Here is an 18,503-nt window from a genome sequence, read left to right on the forward strand (position 1 = left end):
AATAAGAGCCCCTGCCTTGATGATTGAAGCTTCCCTCAGGGAACAGAGTCTTCTGCTCAACCCAAAGAGTAAGGGCAAAGAAATAAATTGTGTTGCAGAGAGGATTTCATACCTTGACAGAACTTAAACTATTTCACATTGTATTAAAACTGCTTAGCATCTGAGTGGAAGCTATTGTTCCCTGTTATCAACAGGTTGGGAAGTGGCTGACCACAGTATTGGCCAATGGGATTACCCGCAGTAAGTCTGTTGTTTGCAGAAAAAAGTCTCTCTCTTCACAATCACATTATCTGAAATATCTCCATTACAGATAGTGTCCTGAAGTTTTCAGATAGATTTGTTAATATTATTAGTATCTCTTTTATATGAATATAATAGATGTCCTCACTGAGGAACAAGTGTAAGCAAATAGTCCAAAATAAAGACCAAAATATATTCAATTAAACCTGCAAGATCTGTATGTCTGTACAACGTTTGTAAGTCCAATCTAACTGAAATAAAAAGCCTGATGTATTGAAAGTTTTACCTTTTGCAGCGATTTCTTTTGTATAAGAGAACTTGTATTTTACATAAGTGTACCTTTCATGTTCATGCAGGAACCCTTCGATGTTTTGTAGTACATTTACCTCATTGAATCACCAGAATTGAGCCCTAATGTCTGTCAAGTTGAAAAGAAATGAGTGTACTTCGGTAGATTAGTGTAATAAATGCAGCCTTGCTACTGGAAACATTTTTATATACAATAATACTGTACAAAATTGCTCGCTACTTGTTCTGAATGCTTACGGTTTTCCAGTGGACCATTATCTGTAATTTGGTGCCTACTACAATAAAATAACCCTATTTACCCCCACACTGTTCTTGGTAACCCCTTCCTCATTAAATTGTTTAGCAGTACAGCTATGACAAAGTCACTGAACAGTCAGGAACTTTCTGGATGATGGTTAATACACTTATCCTTTTACAAAATCTAGCACGGTTATACACTCCGGGAACAAAACAAATTGGTCTTTTAACTCTAATTATCTTTCTGTTCCCCTTAATAGTGTGTTGTAATTGCACATGGGTAAAAAGCAGGGAGGGGGGGTGTTAAAGAAAACAGGCCTGATTCATTAAGGATCTTAACTTAAGAAACTTCTTATTTCAGTCCCCTGGACAAAACCATGTTACAATGCAAGGGGTGCAAATTAGTTTTCTGTTTTGCGCATAAGTTAAATACTGACTGTTTTTTCATGTAGCACACAAATACTTGGTAGCTTATTTGTACACTGAAATTTAAAGTTGATATTTGTGTGCTACATGAAAAAACAGTCAGTATTTAACTTATGCGCAAAACAGAAAACTAATTTGCACCCCTTGCATTGTAACATGGTTTTGTCCAGGAGACTGAAATAAGAAGTTAAGACCCCTAATGAATCAGGCCCAACATTTTTAAATTCCATTGCTACTAAATGAAAGTGTAATATTCACAAGTATATGTAAAAATATCCAAGTAGAGATTTCTATATTTTGACAGATCTGCAATCACGTGCTCAGTGACTGAGGGAATCCTCATACTCAATCTTCCATTGGTGTTGGAGATGTTCCGCAGTTTACATTCTACTCCCAAGATGCCAGTGTGCGTGTAAATAACGTGTAAATGTCAATTCACAAGGGTGGCGTATTCTTTGAATGCAAACTGCACATTTGTACGGAAAAAGGACCATTCTTACAAAGAAGGTAACTCTTTCCATGAAAATATAACCTTAGAGAACCCAGTAGGAGGATGGGTCTTGCGCACCAGAGTTCTGCCAACCAGCGCATAAAATATCAACAGGACCTTATAACAGACATAACTAATCCAATGCACTCTTGTAAGATGGAATGTGTTTAAAGGATTGTGATACACAATACAAAATAGGAATTATTTATAATCTCCAAAAACAAAATAAATCTACTGGCTTTGAAGCATCAGTGGCTGAGCCTCACAATGACAAAGTAGCGTCTGCAAGTACAGGAGGGCAATGTCAAAGCAAAACAGAATATTGTGAGAATAAAAAAAAATGACAAGAGGGGAACAGTGTTATAGACATGTCAAACAATACATGGTACTGAAAGCTGGATGCAGCACCTCTATATAGGAGAAAATGATCCATAAATTCTCAGATATGTCAGTACAGTTCATTCTATCTGGTAACAGTCTAAATGTATTTTACCAACACCTACGTCAGCAACAAATTCATTAAAATTCTAGTTTTACTACCTGAAGTCACAAGACCCATCTGAACTAATAATCATGTTTAATAGCAATATGTCTCTCTCTAAGTCATTAGATGTAAGAGTACAGGAGGGAGAGGTACAACGATGGGACAATAACAGGGCCTCAGGTAGGCGGCTGCATCCAGTAACAAAACCCCCGTTTGACATGTCAGCAACTCAGAATTAGGAAACAACCATTTTATGTTGGTGGGAGGAATGAGAAAATGCTCTTATGTTAAGAAAGGGTATTAAAAACAAATTAACAAGCTTAAAAAAAAAAGAAGAGCAATGGTAATGAAAATTGGAAAGAGGGGAATACAAGGGAACACAAAATAAGAGAAATTAAAATGCATCCCAGAGAATATAAACACAAGTGTAGCTTCCACACCGTCCGGGGGGGGAAAAAACGGGGCCGGAGGGCAGCTGTGGAAATTTGTCAGCCCTTAAATGTCTGAACTCCAAAGTCCTTCAGGAGATCGTAAACTGCTTTCCACCCCTATAAATTAAGGTAAAGATCCGGCAGGGAAATACAAGTTTATTATGCTCCCTGGTCCTCACAGGAAACGGGAGACAGAAGGCTCAGTCTGGCCACGTGGCAAAGGAGAGTAGGGTGGTGACACACACAACATGGGGGAGGTAAATGTAGACACCTCCGCTCTCACCCCCTCCCTCACAAGAGTCTCTCATGCGATGTGTAAGAGGAGAGAGTGGCCCATCTGTGCGACAACTATTAGGATTGCTTCAGGCGCTTGCGTGGAGGGCCCAAGAAAGGGCACTGCGCAGACGCCAGAGACCGGTACGCTTCTGCTACCAGGTGTGGGTGCGAGACCACCATAGACTTCCATCCAGACGTTTCCATTACATCAGACGCGTGACTGGGAGGGGAAAGAGAGAGAAGGGGAGATGCATAAGAACAAATGGATTGCACAACTGAGATAAAACAAGAAACACACTGTCAGATAAAAACAAACAGTGAAACCCCCCTGCGTTCTCCAACCCCATCTATAAAACACACTTACTAGTTGATGAAGTCAACTGCTTGTGTTTTTAGTTGGTCGGCACTGTGTAAATCAGCCAAAATCAGGATCTCTGCAGCGTTTTCCACTGACAAATTACTACATAGCGCTTCCTCACACATCACCTTCAGGCGCTCTAGAGCATACTGTGAACAGAAACAGAACCAAAACATTTTGCTAAGAATTTATACAAAGGAATTAATTTGACAACAAAAAAACAACAACTTTTTTGATGGGTGAGGACATCTCAAGGTTAATATTGTATGCACTACTAACATAGAAAATACAATTACATTTTAGAATGAATGTCATTGGCTAAACACAAAGCAGAATTCATATTAGTCCAACATAAGTCACTATAACCCGTCAGAGTCTGTCCTTTTCTATTTGCATTTAACATATAGCGGTCATGTCTTTCTTAGTAATTCCAGGCAAGTATTTTACATATGTAACATTGCTACATGGGAGCGCTACTAGTGTAGACATCCTCTGGCTGACATGGCATTTTATCTGAATTATATCTTGGGTTTGATTCACAGAATAAGAGCCCCTGCCTTGATATATGTGTGACTACCTGTTTTCTATGGGAATGGATTTGCTGTAAATTTCACACATTCACAGTGCAGAAGACAAATGTTTGTCTACTTCAATTTAATCACTGCCTCTTCTAATATATATACATACACTTTACAGCGTGTACACAATGTCCCTGTGGCTTTCTTAAGGCTGCTGAAAGTCTCTTCCTCAAAGAGCTGTAATTACTATGACTTTGTTGCATTATTGACACTGTTACTAAACCTGTTTGCAACTGAAATATATTCCTTTTTACAATCCCTCCTTATTTATAATGCTGTGGCATAATACCGCTCACTTTATTACTCTGTGCCATAAGATCAATCAACTAGTCAGTAAGTGAGATATGCACGCCAATATTTTGTTGCATGTAGACCACTTAACTACTGTACATTATTTACACTTGTCTACTGTAGTCCATCAATCAGGTACATTTCAGGCCAGCCAATACACTAAATTACTTTAGAGTTGTGATGGGCAACAGGCGACTCACAGTTCCTTCCTGCTTTATGCCCAATCAGTCTTTATCTCTGCTTAATGACCCATTGGCCTCAGTTCCTATTATCTATTTTCTGTCCCATCAAAATTCACCCACGTCCCAGCTATTCATAAAAAAGAGCTGGAGCCAAGGGTGAGAATTGGCAGTTCATAGAGATACCTGGGCGACCCAGGAGGCGCCCGTCAGCAGCCGACTGGGCGTCGCGGGAAGTGCCCATCAGCAGCCGACATTTAATAACATAATACAGATAATTATCAGCTGTAACCAATGGCAGCCAATCAGATTAGATCAACTTTCATTAGTCTTAATACTCTGGACCACTAAAAGTTACAATAGTTTACAGCCTGTCATTGCTCTTACACCATGTTATCGAATAGGACCCTAAGGGGCATATTCAATTGTCAGCGGAAACGCCGAAAATCGCGCGGTCCGCGCATGATTACCGTTATTACGGTAATCGAGCGCGGAAAAACAGTTAATACGGTAACTTACTTGCTGGATTTCAGCTCGCAGCTCCCTGAGCCGCAAGCTGAAATCCAGCTACATATTACCGTATTAACTGTACTAGTTTTTCCGCGGCGCGGATTAAAAACAATTGAATATGCCCCTATGTCTCTTATTTCCCTGACAAACATTTCTTAATAAACATACAATATTGAGTGTATTCCTAGGTCATGTTTCCTGTATCAGTAAAATATTTACTTTTCACTTTTAAATCTTCTACTGATTAACAATCGTACCTTGTCGGCAGCAGCGAGAAGATCATCAGCCATTTTGTCAAGGTTGGACGCCTTCCCAGTGTATATGAAACACATCATTTCCTTGAAGACATCTGGCTCTACGTCTTTAATCTCTACACGATTCTAAGATGAAAATTGAATAGGCCCACAAACGGTTACACTTTAAGCTAAGCCAAATGACAACAAATAAAAATTGAAATAGAAAACAAACAACAATCTTCAAACACAATTATTGTACCTTCTTACTCTCTTCCATTTCGTGCTCAAACATTGCACTGAACACTGGAGATCGTGCTAAAAATGGGGAGAAGAAAAAGCACAAAATTATCTTATGCTCATCATAATCCATTACACATTCAATTCACTGACTAAGCTAATTAACATAGGTGCACTTCTACTTGGCCAACCGTGTCTGTGTATATCTATATTAGGAAAACAGAAGGCTGATGCTTTGCCCGAAGCCAAATTGATGATTCTTATTAGTTGTCTGTGTGAAGCCAGACTGAAGATTTTCATTGGCCGCGATCCAAGGCAGCTGAATTATTGGTTCTCTCATTTGGAATCCACAGTCATAATCCGATAACTGGCTACTGTGTTTTTCATCCACACCCACTTCATAAGTGCAGCTCTTCACTTTTATAAAAGTTATCTTCTCCAAAATAAAAAAAAAAAGAAGAATGTTCCATATTTTGTGTAAGACATATATTCTGCACAGCTCTTCAGAACTACTATCATCCATACAATCTAATATAAAAGTGCCCTCAATGAACACATTCTCTGCAAAATGTTAAGACTGTATGGTGGGCTTTCCCCCCCAAGATCTATTGCTTGCTAAGGCCACGCTTCAAAACATACAGATCCCAAAAGAATTACAATGTAGGTGAAATGCTTAAAACAATCATCCTCTCCCTTCTAGAGGCTACAAGTCTTGTGTTAAAAAGCGCTGGGGCTCTTTCCCTTGGGCTGTGGGGATCATGGGAATTAAAAAGATTGGCATCTTTGTCCCAAAGACTCATGCCCATTATATCAAAAGAGTTTAAGAAAACAAACATGCACAATTTTCAAGTAAGCAACTCATCAAAATCTTTTTCACACAGTATTAAATATAAAATAAAATCTGCTTTACTTCATGTCACAGTCCAAATTAGACCCTGCTGATCAAAGGTCATTTAGCCAGAGGACAGCATTGGAAAACGCTTTCGATTGGATGGCAGTGATATGCAGAAACTTTGATCAAGTGGGAACAAAAATTATAAGGGATCTGTATGGAATCCCCCTTAAGGACAAGTTCTATCGACAAAATTTCATGCAAATACGGAACGTTGTACGCTTCAAAATGTTGTTGGCATATTTGTGTCTAATGCATGGCAAAGCATATACTAGACATAGTTTTATATCATCTTTAGCTGCCAATTCTCTGCCGGGTCTATGAAATCATAACCCAACACCAATTACGTCAAACTGTCTCCCCAGGCCAGTGATAGGCAACAAGTGGCACCCTGAGTCTTCGTCTGCGACCTGCTTTACTGTCAGATTTCTTTGGTATAGTTTGTAACACTTGTATATCTTATATTAAAATGACTACCGATATGTTACAGATAGGTGTGTCTAACATTGATTAAATGTATTGTTTTAACTATTTACTGAATTAAGGGTAATGTGTGTCCTTTCTGAAGGTTAGAGGGGCACCCAAGTGGCTCCTGGTGTATAAGGTAGCCCTTCACCTCTTTAGGGTATTAGATTGTGATAGAATCATCACACCTAAGTAGAATGAAAAAAATCGATTGGAGGGCTTTGGAATGAAATATTGGGACTTTGCTTGCAGAGCTCAGCATTCACCGTAGTGTAATTTTTCTTTGTCTCAGAGCAAACTTATTTTTTTTTGTATTATTGATATATTTATTTATTAACAGTTGTAGCATGGCTGTTACTATGTGCACACAGTCACAGATGCGCTGCTGTCATTGTGAGACAGCAGCCATTGCTAAGCTAGCCAGCAGTGCCAATGATTATGCTGCTTTTGGCTAATGTGTCTTGTATGTACCAGCTTAGTAAAGGGAAAGTTTGGCAGCAGTGTGGAAAAAGAAACATTGCCATGGATGCTGTACAAGAAAAGAGCTGCCCCTGGGCACAGGCCTACTATGTCTAAATCCACCCACTTGTAGATTACATCCACTAGTGAACCTTGAGTGTTCCTCTAAATAAGCAACTGCAATATATAATATATATATATATATATTACTCTTTTATGTATGTATATAATTGTGAAATGAAACAATCTCTGCCTTCCCTAAAATGATGTGAAAGGGTATTTAGTGCTGCACCCCTTAACCAAACTGCATTTTCAGTACATACCTTGTGAAAATTCTAATTACACACATCTTCATTACACTCTAATCTGCTCAATAAAGTGACTGAAATGGCTGGCAATTTGCAGCTGGTGCTTCAATTAAAAGGATTTTTTTACGGCATAAAGCACTGATACACAGGTGCAACATTATATAGTTCTGTGGGAAAAACTGTTCTATATACAGTTCTGTGTAACTAACCAAATGCATACCTTTAACATTATAATATATATATATATATATATATATATATATATATATATATATATATATATATCTAATATATAAAAGCCTAGCGGCGTGTGTTAGTGTGTATGTGTGGAAAAAACTACCGGGTGACAGAGTGCTCAAGCTGCAGCGCCACCTGCTGGGCGGAGTTATATACTACACTGACCTACTAAATTCTTAGCATTATCTAATATATAAAAGCCTAGCGGCGTGTGTGTGTGGCGACGAAGATGACAAGAACCTTTTCAACACCTTAAGTAGCTTGATTTGACTAGAACTAGAATGCATAAGTATCATGCACGGGTTAACATTATATATATACACATTATATAATGGTCAACTCTAAACATCCTCACAAACTGATACTTTTAAAATCTTGGTTGGTCATCTTATTCAGGAGGACCACGGTTTTATAATGCAGTCACAACCTTGACAAGATGCATATTTGCAATGTAGTGATGAATTTAAGATCTTTACAGCTTGCCATGTTTCCATGCCCTGTTTCGTAGTTTAATTAAGCAAAGTAGTGGGAAATGTAACACAGAGGGGCAGATTCAATTAACCACGTTACTCTCAAAAGTAACGCAGCCTGCACGGTTATCGGTAATACAGTAATTTTAACCTGGATTTCTGGTCTCGGCTCTCTGAGCGTTGAATATTTGCTGAAACTACCGTACTAACGGTAATAATGCACACTAATAGTGCGCAGGCCGCGTTACTTTTGAGAGTAACATGGTCAGCTGAATGTGTCCCAGAGAGTGGAATAAGCTTGTTTAAATCTGCAGCATGTAACACAACTTTGCTTGAGTTTCTGTTCTGTGGAATTAGACCCAAGAGAAAAATTGACAATGGGCCCTGAGAAACTAGCAACTATTAGATTCAGCTTATATAATTAATGAGTGCAGGCTGACAATGGGGCTGTCTTGGCATTACATGAATGTCCTATGAGGGTTGCACAAAAAAGTAATTATGGGGAAAACCCTGGTAAAGTATCTTTTTCCATGTCACACAGATCTATTTGTTCTTAAAAATAACATAAAAAGCAATACAATAGATAGAATAAGGAATAAATATTGGATTCCTAGTGAAACAGGTTCATCACAAACAAATATAATGGTCTACTCATACATTCCTTGGGCATAAACTGGTTAATAAAGATTATAGCTTGCAAGTTAAAGTGTGAAGACAAAGTAGCATAGCAATCCACCAATACTAGTGATACCACTGAGTCACCCCGTGCCTCTGTCATATCAGCAGTCCCTAATGGATTAGCCTGGATTCTCAGGAATATTGGTTTAGCCACAAAAATAGCTGCTTCCACTGTGTGTAGACAATAGGTGCATTTTAACATGTTCCGAGACCCAGCAGCTGCTACATTCCCTCTAATCCCTGTGTTCTAATAGTCTCTGATAAGATGCAGAACTCCAGTTAAAGTGTAGTTTCCTCCCCCATCAGTGAAGACATCAGGGGCAGGCTGGGCTGGGGGCCGGTCCCGTAGTGGGCTACCTTGGGCTGGGTCACCGGCATTTTTTTTTTTAACTTTAAAATGTTTCTAAGAGGCTGCTGAGTGGAGTTGTGCCACCCGGTCTAAAATTTGTCAGGCCTCCCCTGGAAGACATCATACTGAAAGCTCTGAAAACTGGATATATCAAGTAAAACAAAGTCCTAGGTCTTAAAAATTACTCATTTCAAAGTTATTTTGTTGTAATGCAAATGTACTCCTTTTTAATGATTATTTGACCACCGGGTGGCACCATTTCATAGCTGCCAATAGATGAGATTTGACATTACCTCAGCAAAGCAGGAAACAAAAACAGTAGGTGTACAATGAAGCACGGTTACACGATCCGTGCGGGGCATTTCAGAAAGGATACAGTGTTAAATTCATGGCTTCAATAAAAGGGCCCACCAGGAAAATCTAGCTATTAGGGCCCACTGCTGATTTAATATTAATATGTTTCATGCAACACAAACATGTTATTCTTAACCCCTTTATGACCAGGCCAATTTTCTGGTTTTAGCGATGTGGAAGTTCCATTGATGATTGCTCTTTTATTTCTTAGTTTACCTAACTAAATTTGACCTATGACATTTGGGGACAGATATAGTGCTTCATTAGTTTATTAATATATATGAAGTGTTTTTGGGGGGTTTTAACATGAGAAAATAATGTTTAAAAAAAAAAATCTGCCAAAAAAATAATTTATTCCACCTACAAAATGTTTAGATAACTAGTGAGACTATGTGAATAAATCTCATCATGTGTTTTGTTATTTATTTTAATCACAGGGACCCCAAATATATACACTTTGCTTATGCATCTGGAGAAACACCCATAATACATCAGGCTTCTTCTCCTGTGTATGGGGATACCACATAGACGATAGTGATTTTTAATCTTTTGGAGATATTTATTGGTGTTAGATGCAAAAAAAAACACAGGAACTGGAGGTTCTATATATATAGGCCAATGATAGCTATAGTCTCAGAGCAGTGGATAACATAGATAAAGGTTTTATAAAGTAAAAAGCCCATCCAGACCAACCTTTACTAAAATTTAACAGTGTTTATCCAGAGTATGGCTAAGGAAAAATAATAAAAAATACCCAAAGAACCAGCAGCCAGTGAATAAAGTTCTCGCAAAAAAGACAACCAGATTACTTCCTTCAAATCAAACACTTAAAGGCAAAAAGAGAAGACATAAATAGAACCTCTAAATCACATTGTGTTTTGTTCTTTTTCATTCTTCTTGCAAATCTATTAGTATTGGGCCCTTTCCACAAACTACCCCCTCCCATGTCAAAATCTACAACTTCTCATTGTAGGCTTATAATTTATTACCAGTGACAAACAATGGAAGACATTTGTATATTTTATACTGTCATTTACAGCAAGCACAAAGCACAGGATCCCAAGGAGTGCTTGCACTTCTTCCAGTTAATTTAGCACTTTCTTTTCCACAAAAACATAGAATAATTTAGCACTGTGTAGATTTACATTAAAGGCGATCAGCCAATCAAATATAAGGAACTGAGACACTTTGGAGGTCACCTTAAGTACAAATCAAAACTTTAGAGTCATAAAACTTGCACTGTATGCAGACTAATTGGGTACAACACTGCCTTTAACTCACAGATGCCCACACACACTGTGGTTTGCATGGCCAAAAAGTCTGTTTTACACACAACTGCCTGCAAATTTCTGTGTGCATGGGCACAAAAATACCATCAATCCTAATTACGCTCTGATGGGCAGGTAGCTTCAAAATGCCCGACTACCAAGGCTCAAATAATCTGACCTGGCCTGCTAAGCTGCTCTTTTCAAGCCCAGCGCCACAGATATGGTATTTTGTAATCCATACGAGTGGACCAGGATTGAGCAGCATTGTATCAAGCCGCCAGTTACAAACAATCTCAATGATTTGAGTTTGCAGTAAGAGGTCATTGCAAATTATGTGCAAAACCAGGTATTTCCAGAACAAAGTCGATCAGAGCCTCTTTGTCACAGCAGAAAAGAAACAAGCACTCCTGAGCCACACAAGCCATATGTTCTAGTAATGATAACTTTTCACAAGTGATATGGTATACAGAGAGCTGCGCTGCACCGAAATCAAAGACAACAAAAATAAATATGCATGACACAATACAAAAAATACAAATAAATAATAATAATAATATTATTATTAAAAAATATAGAAGAAAGCCAGAAACATAAAAGCAATGCATTTAGTAGAGGTTGCAGGAGAGCACATACAAGCTAACAAATTAAAAGGATTTAAAGGTGAAAAACTATTTAAAAAAAAGAGCAGAGTCCTTAATCATCTTTTAGCTAGGGTTGACTTTTTTTCAGGTCTTAAGGTAACCAATAATGTGGAACAAATGATCAAATTATCCAGATAAGTTGGCAAGTCACAGTCACGACACAGAGAATTACTTTCCTTAAGAACAAACAAATTCAAATAAGAAGAATTGTTTATCTTTACATTGTACACACCTGCAAGGATGGCTTTGTGCGCCTGAAACTCCTGACCAGCAACACACAGGCAGCAGTCCGTGAAACGAGAGTTTTCCCATAATCCTCCAAGCTCATCGGCTAGGCGACATTCTGGAACTTTGACCATGTTCATTGTATTCTGCCCAGAAATGTTCACAGAGTCTTGTACCACACTAACCTAGGGACAAAGAAACATGGCAATGATTATAAAATAAAATAAAAATCAAGCAGCCAATAATTTCTCTGTTATTACATATTTCCATGTTAGACCAATATCCTGCAAAAGTAAGTTTGTTTTGGAGCATTGTGTTTTCCCTATGTGGCCGACAACCAAGCATTGTTATTTTCAGGCAATTGGACACTATAGTTATAGCCTTTATGTTGAGAGTTAAGGGAAGGTTGACTTTTTTTTATGCATGTGCTTCAGTACAACAGCGTACCTCACAAAATAGAGTCAACTTGTCATCTGGGAGCAGGCCATTAGCCTCATCAAGCAGAAAATCCCTGCGGATGAATTTCTTAAAACCCCAGTCCTTCCCCTGTACGAAGCGGTATGCCCGCTGACTCTCTAGAAGTAAAAAACAGAACATATTAAAATAAAGGACAGTCAATAATGACATGAGTAAAGCTTACAGAAACATATACACCACATACCCATTGCCTTGGTCTCCTCGCCTTTGGCATTGAGGATGGAGAATTTGAATTTAGCGCGCACCTCACTTTTTGGACAACTGACCAGAAGCAGATAGAGGGACAAATAATCCTTGCTCTCTTCATCCAATCCTTTAGGATTAACTCTCAGGCACCTGGAGGTAATGGGAAAATATTAATAAGTCAGTGTTGTTCAACTTTTTCATGGTGGGCGTCGATGTTAAAAACAATGTAAAATAAATGTCACAAAGTTAAACATTCTCCTGGTAGTTTATAGCAATAAAAACAGACCGTGAGGTCGATATGTGACTTTCATCCACCAATCAAACAACTCAGCCCTAGAATGAAACATGAATTGCTGCTAGACAGACGCCTGCAATAGACCCAATTTAAAATTCACCAACCAGCTGCTTGTTACTTACCATTTCAGTTTATCATTGGCTCCTGAGGAGAAGGTGGAGCTCTTTATCACCTCGCCCATTTCCTCTCGACAGAAACTGAAATTGTTGATTGTCCACATGTATGAAAATTTTACAACCTTTATCTGTGATGAGAAATAAAGACATATTACCAGCCCATTCCTAACTTCCAGTATGTCTATTAAGCTAAGAAAATAAGAGAGTATACTTTACCAATCAATGTAGGTTGTGTGCCAATTTTCATTATATCATTTATAGGACATGGTATCTCACCTGTGTGTAACACCAGCTTTCAGCCACAGGACCACTGGACATCTCAGCCGGGGGAGGGGGACTTGGTACTCGCGACATCGCCAGCTTGACAGCTGTTGTGAAGAGGAGGAAGGAGCCCAAGGGGCCTTCTCCTGACAGAAAACACCACCTTAAAAAGATCTGTGCAAGGAAACCTACTAACCTCACATATAACCCAAACAATGCAATAAAAAACAAGAAACTCAACAAGGGCAACAAACAAATGCTGAGCCTTAGGGCTTTTCCCTTTGTACATCTTCATGTGGTACAGCGGTGGCCAACCCGTGGCTCTAAAGCTACATGCGGCTCTTGGAGCTTTAAAATGTGGCTCCTAGCAGGAAGCATAAACGAATTATAGTTTTCCAGCACCGGCAGGTGCAGATTGGAAAACATTCAGCTGCTTGACTGACCGAGAGCAGCGTGTCGTGACCTCTTTTGCAAAACACAGTGAGGTAACAGTGTCACAGACCTTCAAATCAGGGAAGGAGGAGGAAAGAGTGTAGTGTATTCTACCTCCTTCCTCTGAGTGGACAATTAAGGGGCATGTGAGATCTGATGGTATGTGAACAGGCTATTGGGCATATAAGGAGATGTGATGGCATTTAAGGAGATCTGATGAAATGTGTGGAAGTCTGTTGGCACGTGGGGAGGTTTGATTAGCATATAAGGTGCATGTGGGGATATCTGATGGCATGTATGAGGAACTTGGGCAGATCTAATGGCATGTGGGGAAGCTGATGGGTATGTAAGGAGCATTTGGAGAGGTCTGATGGCATATAGGGGGCATGTGGTGAGATCTGGTGACATGTAGGGGGCATGTGGTGAAATCTGATGAAGGAATGAGGAATGCGAGTAGGTCTGATGGCATGTAAGTGGAATCTGGAGAAGTCTAATGACATGTGGTGAAGTCTGGTTGCAGGTGGGAAGGTCTGATTTGCATGTGGAGAGGTATAATGGCATGCGGGGAGGCATGATGGGCATCTAAGGGACATGTGGAGAGGCGTGATGGGCATCTAAGGGACCTGTGGGGAGGCGTGATGGGCATCTAAGGGACCTGTGGGGAGGCGTGATGGGCATCTAAGGGACCTGTGGGGAGGCGTGATGGGCATCTAAGGGACCTGTGGGGAGGTCTGACGAGCGTGTGGGAATATCTGACAAGCTATCTGAGGCATGTGGAGAGGTCTGATGACGTGGGGATGCCGATGTGCATGTAAGGGGCATGTGGAGAGATCTGATGGGAATATGAATAGGTCAGAGGGACACGTTAAAAGGTCTGCAGGATTCTAGATGCAGTAGCAGCATGAGCTACTATGAAGAGACTGTTGGTGGCCCTTTGAACCCTTCTCCACTGGCTACAGAAGCGAGGTAAGAGCTGTGCAGTGCATAACTGTGCTGATCTGATGATTATTCTGAACATCTTGGCAATGTTGGATATTTTCTTTTCTGCTTAGCAAAATATTGTAAATTATGTTATATTTTCAATGTATGTGTGTATGGTATGTATGCATGTGTATATACTGGGTATATGTATATGCACACACATATAAAAAGCAGAGTTAGCTCTTTGCGCTACCTATAGATATTTTTTGGCTCTTTGTCTCTGACTGGTTGGCCAACCCTGATGTAGTACTTCACTTTGTAGTTTTTATGCAGTGCATGCATCTATAAAAGGACTTTCAAGATCTTCAAATTCTATGGTAGTTTCTCCCACCTTCTCACATGTCAATGGCATGGAAAGTTGCAAGCAGCTTATATTTGAACTTTGACACAAGTTGACATATGAATAGGAAGGCACTGTGACCATAAAAGTCAATAGATCCCAAAAGCCACCTATATTTCCAAAGCAGTATGCATGTGTAAAGTGCAACATGTACCCTTCACAAACACACATTAATAAACCCTTGCTTAAATCTAGAGCCCATTATAACAGAACCCAAAAACATTGTAGAGATCATCCCATGCACAATAAAGACATAAACATAACCCAGGGTTGGACAAATCTCAGCTGTCTGGTAGCCAATGCACCCAACTTTTGGAAGTAATTTCTATTTATGCAAATGGATGCTTATCTTCCCTTAAAATGACTTTCTGACTCCTAGGTGTGACTGCCTGACTCCTGAGTCCTATATTATTTGTCAACCTCTTCCCTAATCCCCAAAACATCCTTAAACTCACCTGTCAATATAGCAGGAAACAGTCAAGGTATCAGCAGTTGGACATCAATAGGATCATGGAATTCCAAAACACGTTTTCAAAGATTCTACCCTTAAAAGGGACAGAGACGTATGCGTGTTATTCCTTCACCACCACTGAGAAGTCACCTTATCAGTTCACTACGAAATACTGACGTAACCAAGAGTGTAAAATACGGATTCATTCTCAGTGTCGCCATTACTTGAACACCACCAAGAATGCAACTGAACTAGTGACATCATATGAATAAAACCTATCAATTTATTCTAAACTAGTTGCCATGGCGGCACTTAGTGCCTCTGTGATGTCACTGGTTCCAAATCAATCAACAGGTTGTACCCACAAAATAGCTACATCCGCTGTATGTGAAAGACAAATGCATTTTAATAATATGGTGCCAACAGATTGAATGTGTGTCATCAAATCACTTATCAGCTTTGACCAAATAAGTAAAATTTTAATTAAATATCAAATGGCTATGGGTCAGAGCACATATGCCCTTTTTTGCACTGTGGCATTTTAGATGCTATCCTCATAAATCCAAAGGATGTCAAGTGTATATATAAAGAGCTGAGAACTCAAACACCACCAAATAATCACTTTTAAAATATCAACCACACATATCCAAAAAATGAGTAGAACAAAAAAAAAAAAGTACTACAAAAGAAGTAATCTTTTTGGCAATGTCCAGCCCTGCATACTTCATACATACACAGACATATACATTTTATTTGATCTCTGCTAAAAACATAAACAACCATATGCTATGCAGCAGAAACTATTAACTCTATCATAATGTTCTGGCTATATTCAACTTCACACCCGAGCACATAAAACCTGTTAAAGTATTTGAGATACACTGAATCAGTAATAGCTGTTAATGTGTGTACACAGTGTGAAACAATGTATATACTTACATATACACAAACACTCGCACAATGTAAATATCTACACACACAAACGAACACAAACAACTTACACACTATACCTCTGTTTTGACAGTATTATTACAAAATACTGATCACCCCACAAGCACAGGAAATATTCATTTCAAGTATTGATCAGCTGTCAGTTCCTGGTTCGTAGCCCCTCCCCCTCAGGTTCCCAGGGGCCCCTATTTCCTCCCCCTCGAGGTACGCGGAACCACTATCCCATGCAGCCGCCACCAACCCCCTAAAGATCTGTGCTGCAGCGCCCCTATGACCCTAATAGGCAGGGAAGCTCATAATGTGGCAACATATGGGGGCAAAGGAATGCTCACTATCTGGCAAACAGAAACCCTGCAGAGCTGCACTGCGCATGCGTCAGCATAGAGGCGGTATAGCTCATGCGCAGACTGCCCTTGCTGTTTCCACCATACAGGGGGCAATGGAGACGCTACGCAGGCGCAGTCGAGGTTTCTGGCTGAGCTACGCAGGCGCACAATAAACTGTCAGTGGACATGCGTGGAGGGGTCTAAACCACACATGCGCATTGTCCCTCTCTTAGAATACTCCTACCAGTTGGTTTAATTCACGACATCAACTCCCGGTTATAGAACGCAACACCGCAACCGACCAGTAAGAGCATCAGCTACAAAACACAGCAACAATGGATCTGGAACTCTGACTCGAGGAGGCTGCCCAACGAGACACATACTAGAACGTACCCCGTCTGTGACGTCAACGCGCACGATTCCTAGAGCCTTCACGGAGGAACTACTGCGCATGCGTCAACTCTCCTGTTCCTTTCAGATTTCTTTCACCAAAAGTGGAAGTTTTCCTGATGTCACCAAATCATTTGCAGTAAAAAGTGCATACATTTCCTGAAGTTTACATTATTATAACTAAATTGGCCCAAAGTTTGGTAAAATAGCTCTTCACTACTATTGCTAAAGGCAGAAAATAAAAAAAAACATGTTGTAGTCGTGTGTGACGTTTCTTAAGGCATAAAGTAGCATAGTTACTTTATTCATTGTTACGTTTATCTGTGGTGGAAAGCAAATGTGAAAATGTGAAGTTCACTAAATTATAATTAAACCTCTAAATTAATACAATTTTTTTTAATGGAATTTATTAACAAGATAGCAGTAAACATTACAGATATAAAACAAGAGTGATAAAAATTACTATAAGAAAAGCAAGACGCCAACTAAATTAATTTACATATTTTTACAATGAATTAAAAAAAAACTCCAGTAAAATTATGTGTAAGGTAAAGTATAGGCAAGTTGTATTTGGGGCCCCATGTGCCTGGAGAGGTGGAATGTGAGCACCTTTAGAAGTAGTTAGAAATAATTAGATTTCTTGTACAGTACGTGATTCTTCTCTTACATTGGAACTGAACTCACATATGGTGATTAGCAAGTGCCTGCAATATAAAAATGTTGCATAGAGAAAAATGACTCATTCTGATGTTTTTTAAGCACATACAGGGCCTCATTCATTAAGTGATTAAGGATTAATTACATTTACGTGTCGTATTTTGAATTTTTTAACTCAAAACTGAAACATACGGCAAAGAACACAAGTCATGTTCGCACTTAAATGACAATTCTGACTGCCTACGTCTGGAAGGGCGGAATGGGAGGGGAAGGGGCATATGCATGTAATCAATGTACAGTAAGGGCATACCAAGGTCAGGCTCACTCAAGAGCGTCTAATTCATGCTTTGGGCATCTCTAAGGAATGTGTTTTTCAGTTATATCTTTTGCTTTGGCTACAGGGCAGGTGTAAGTGCTGACTGATAGGGATGGCTGTGTATGCATGCTACAACAGGTGTTTGCAATCAAGAGCAACTGTAAAATTACATTTTATGTAGATTAGACATTAATAACATCCCCCCATGGGGGGGAGGGGGTTGAAAAAAAACTTTTCATTTATGACTTATCATTATTATTAACAGATGACATTAATTGCTTAAAAAAAACATTCTGTGTGTTCTGCTGGGAGTTTATATTGCAAGTATGTATCTTACGTATCCTGCAGTGTGCTGTGTCTGACTCAGTATGGCAAGTGCTGTATAAGTAGAGCTTCCCTTCACCTGTATTCAACAAGAGATGTTTCCTCATATCCGCTTGTGTTTGAATACGGACGTGCGTGTGCCAGACTTATGTGCGTTTTAAAAAGAGACGCACATTACGTTCGCTTTGCGTGTCTGAATGAATCAGGCCCGCAATCTCATGCCTATAAATCAATTTCCAGAGACCTTAATGTTCCTGCTTCCACTGTATGTAATATTATTAGGCCCTCTGCACTGTTGGCAACCACCCTGGATGTAGGCAATATTGTGGTAGGGTCAGGCGCTATCTCGTAACCACCAATGTAGATAATGAG

General features: G+C 39.5%; 1 protein-coding gene across 9 annotated transcripts; it reads right to left on the reverse strand.

The window, feature by feature from the left end:
* Window positions 1-1,851: 1,851 nt before the first annotated feature.
* SPOP (speckle type BTB/POZ protein) lies at window positions 1,852-16,857 on the reverse strand. 9 transcript variants are annotated; one of them, XM_075177207.1, is made up of 11 exons: window positions 16,838-16,857; window positions 15,172-15,261; window positions 12,979-13,109; window positions 12,709-12,830; window positions 12,290-12,441; window positions 12,076-12,203; window positions 11,636-11,813; window positions 5,305-5,360; window positions 5,067-5,189; window positions 3,258-3,400; window positions 1,852-3,113 (listed from the first exon to the last, which is right to left on the reverse strand). In XM_075177207.1, exons 3-11 carry the CDS (start codon window positions 13,054-13,056, stop codon window positions 2,969-2,971), a joined length of 1,125 nt encoding a protein of 374 aa, XP_075033308.1. In that variant the 5' UTR covers window positions 13,057-13,109; window positions 15,172-15,261; window positions 16,838-16,857; the 3' UTR covers window positions 1,852-2,968. The 9 variants fall into 9 exon arrangements, with proteins under 9 accessions (XP_075033308.1, XP_075033310.1, XP_075033305.1 ...); XM_075177209.1 differs by lacking the exon at window positions 16,838-16,857 and adding an exon at window positions 16,689-16,831 and having other exon boundaries at window positions 15,172-15,256; XM_075177204.1 differs by lacking the exon at window positions 16,838-16,857 and adding an exon at window positions 16,689-16,831.
* Window positions 16,858-18,503: the final 1,646 nt, after the last annotated feature.

This window comes from Mixophyes fleayi, chromosome 6, assembly GCF_038048845.1.
Source record: "Mixophyes fleayi isolate aMixFle1 chromosome 6, aMixFle1.hap1, whole genome shotgun sequence".
Lineage (NCBI taxonomy): Eukaryota > Metazoa > Chordata > Amphibia > Anura > Limnodynastidae > Mixophyes > Mixophyes fleayi.

Bases quoted from the DNA above. Each gene is read 5' to 3' on its own strand.
- SPOP (XM_075177207.1), bottom strand. From the start codon at position 13,056: ATGTCGCGAGTACCAAGTCCCCCTCCCCCGGCTGAGATGTCCAGTGGT. The intron at 5,361-11,635 runs GTGTGTACAATG...CCCCATTTTTAG, and splicing joins GCACAAAGCCATCCTTGCAG to CACGATCTCCAGTGTTCAGT. The intron at 5,190-5,304 runs GTACAATAATTG...TTTTCATCTTAG, and splicing joins AAATGGAAGAGAGTAAGAAG to AATCGTGTAGAGATTAAAGA.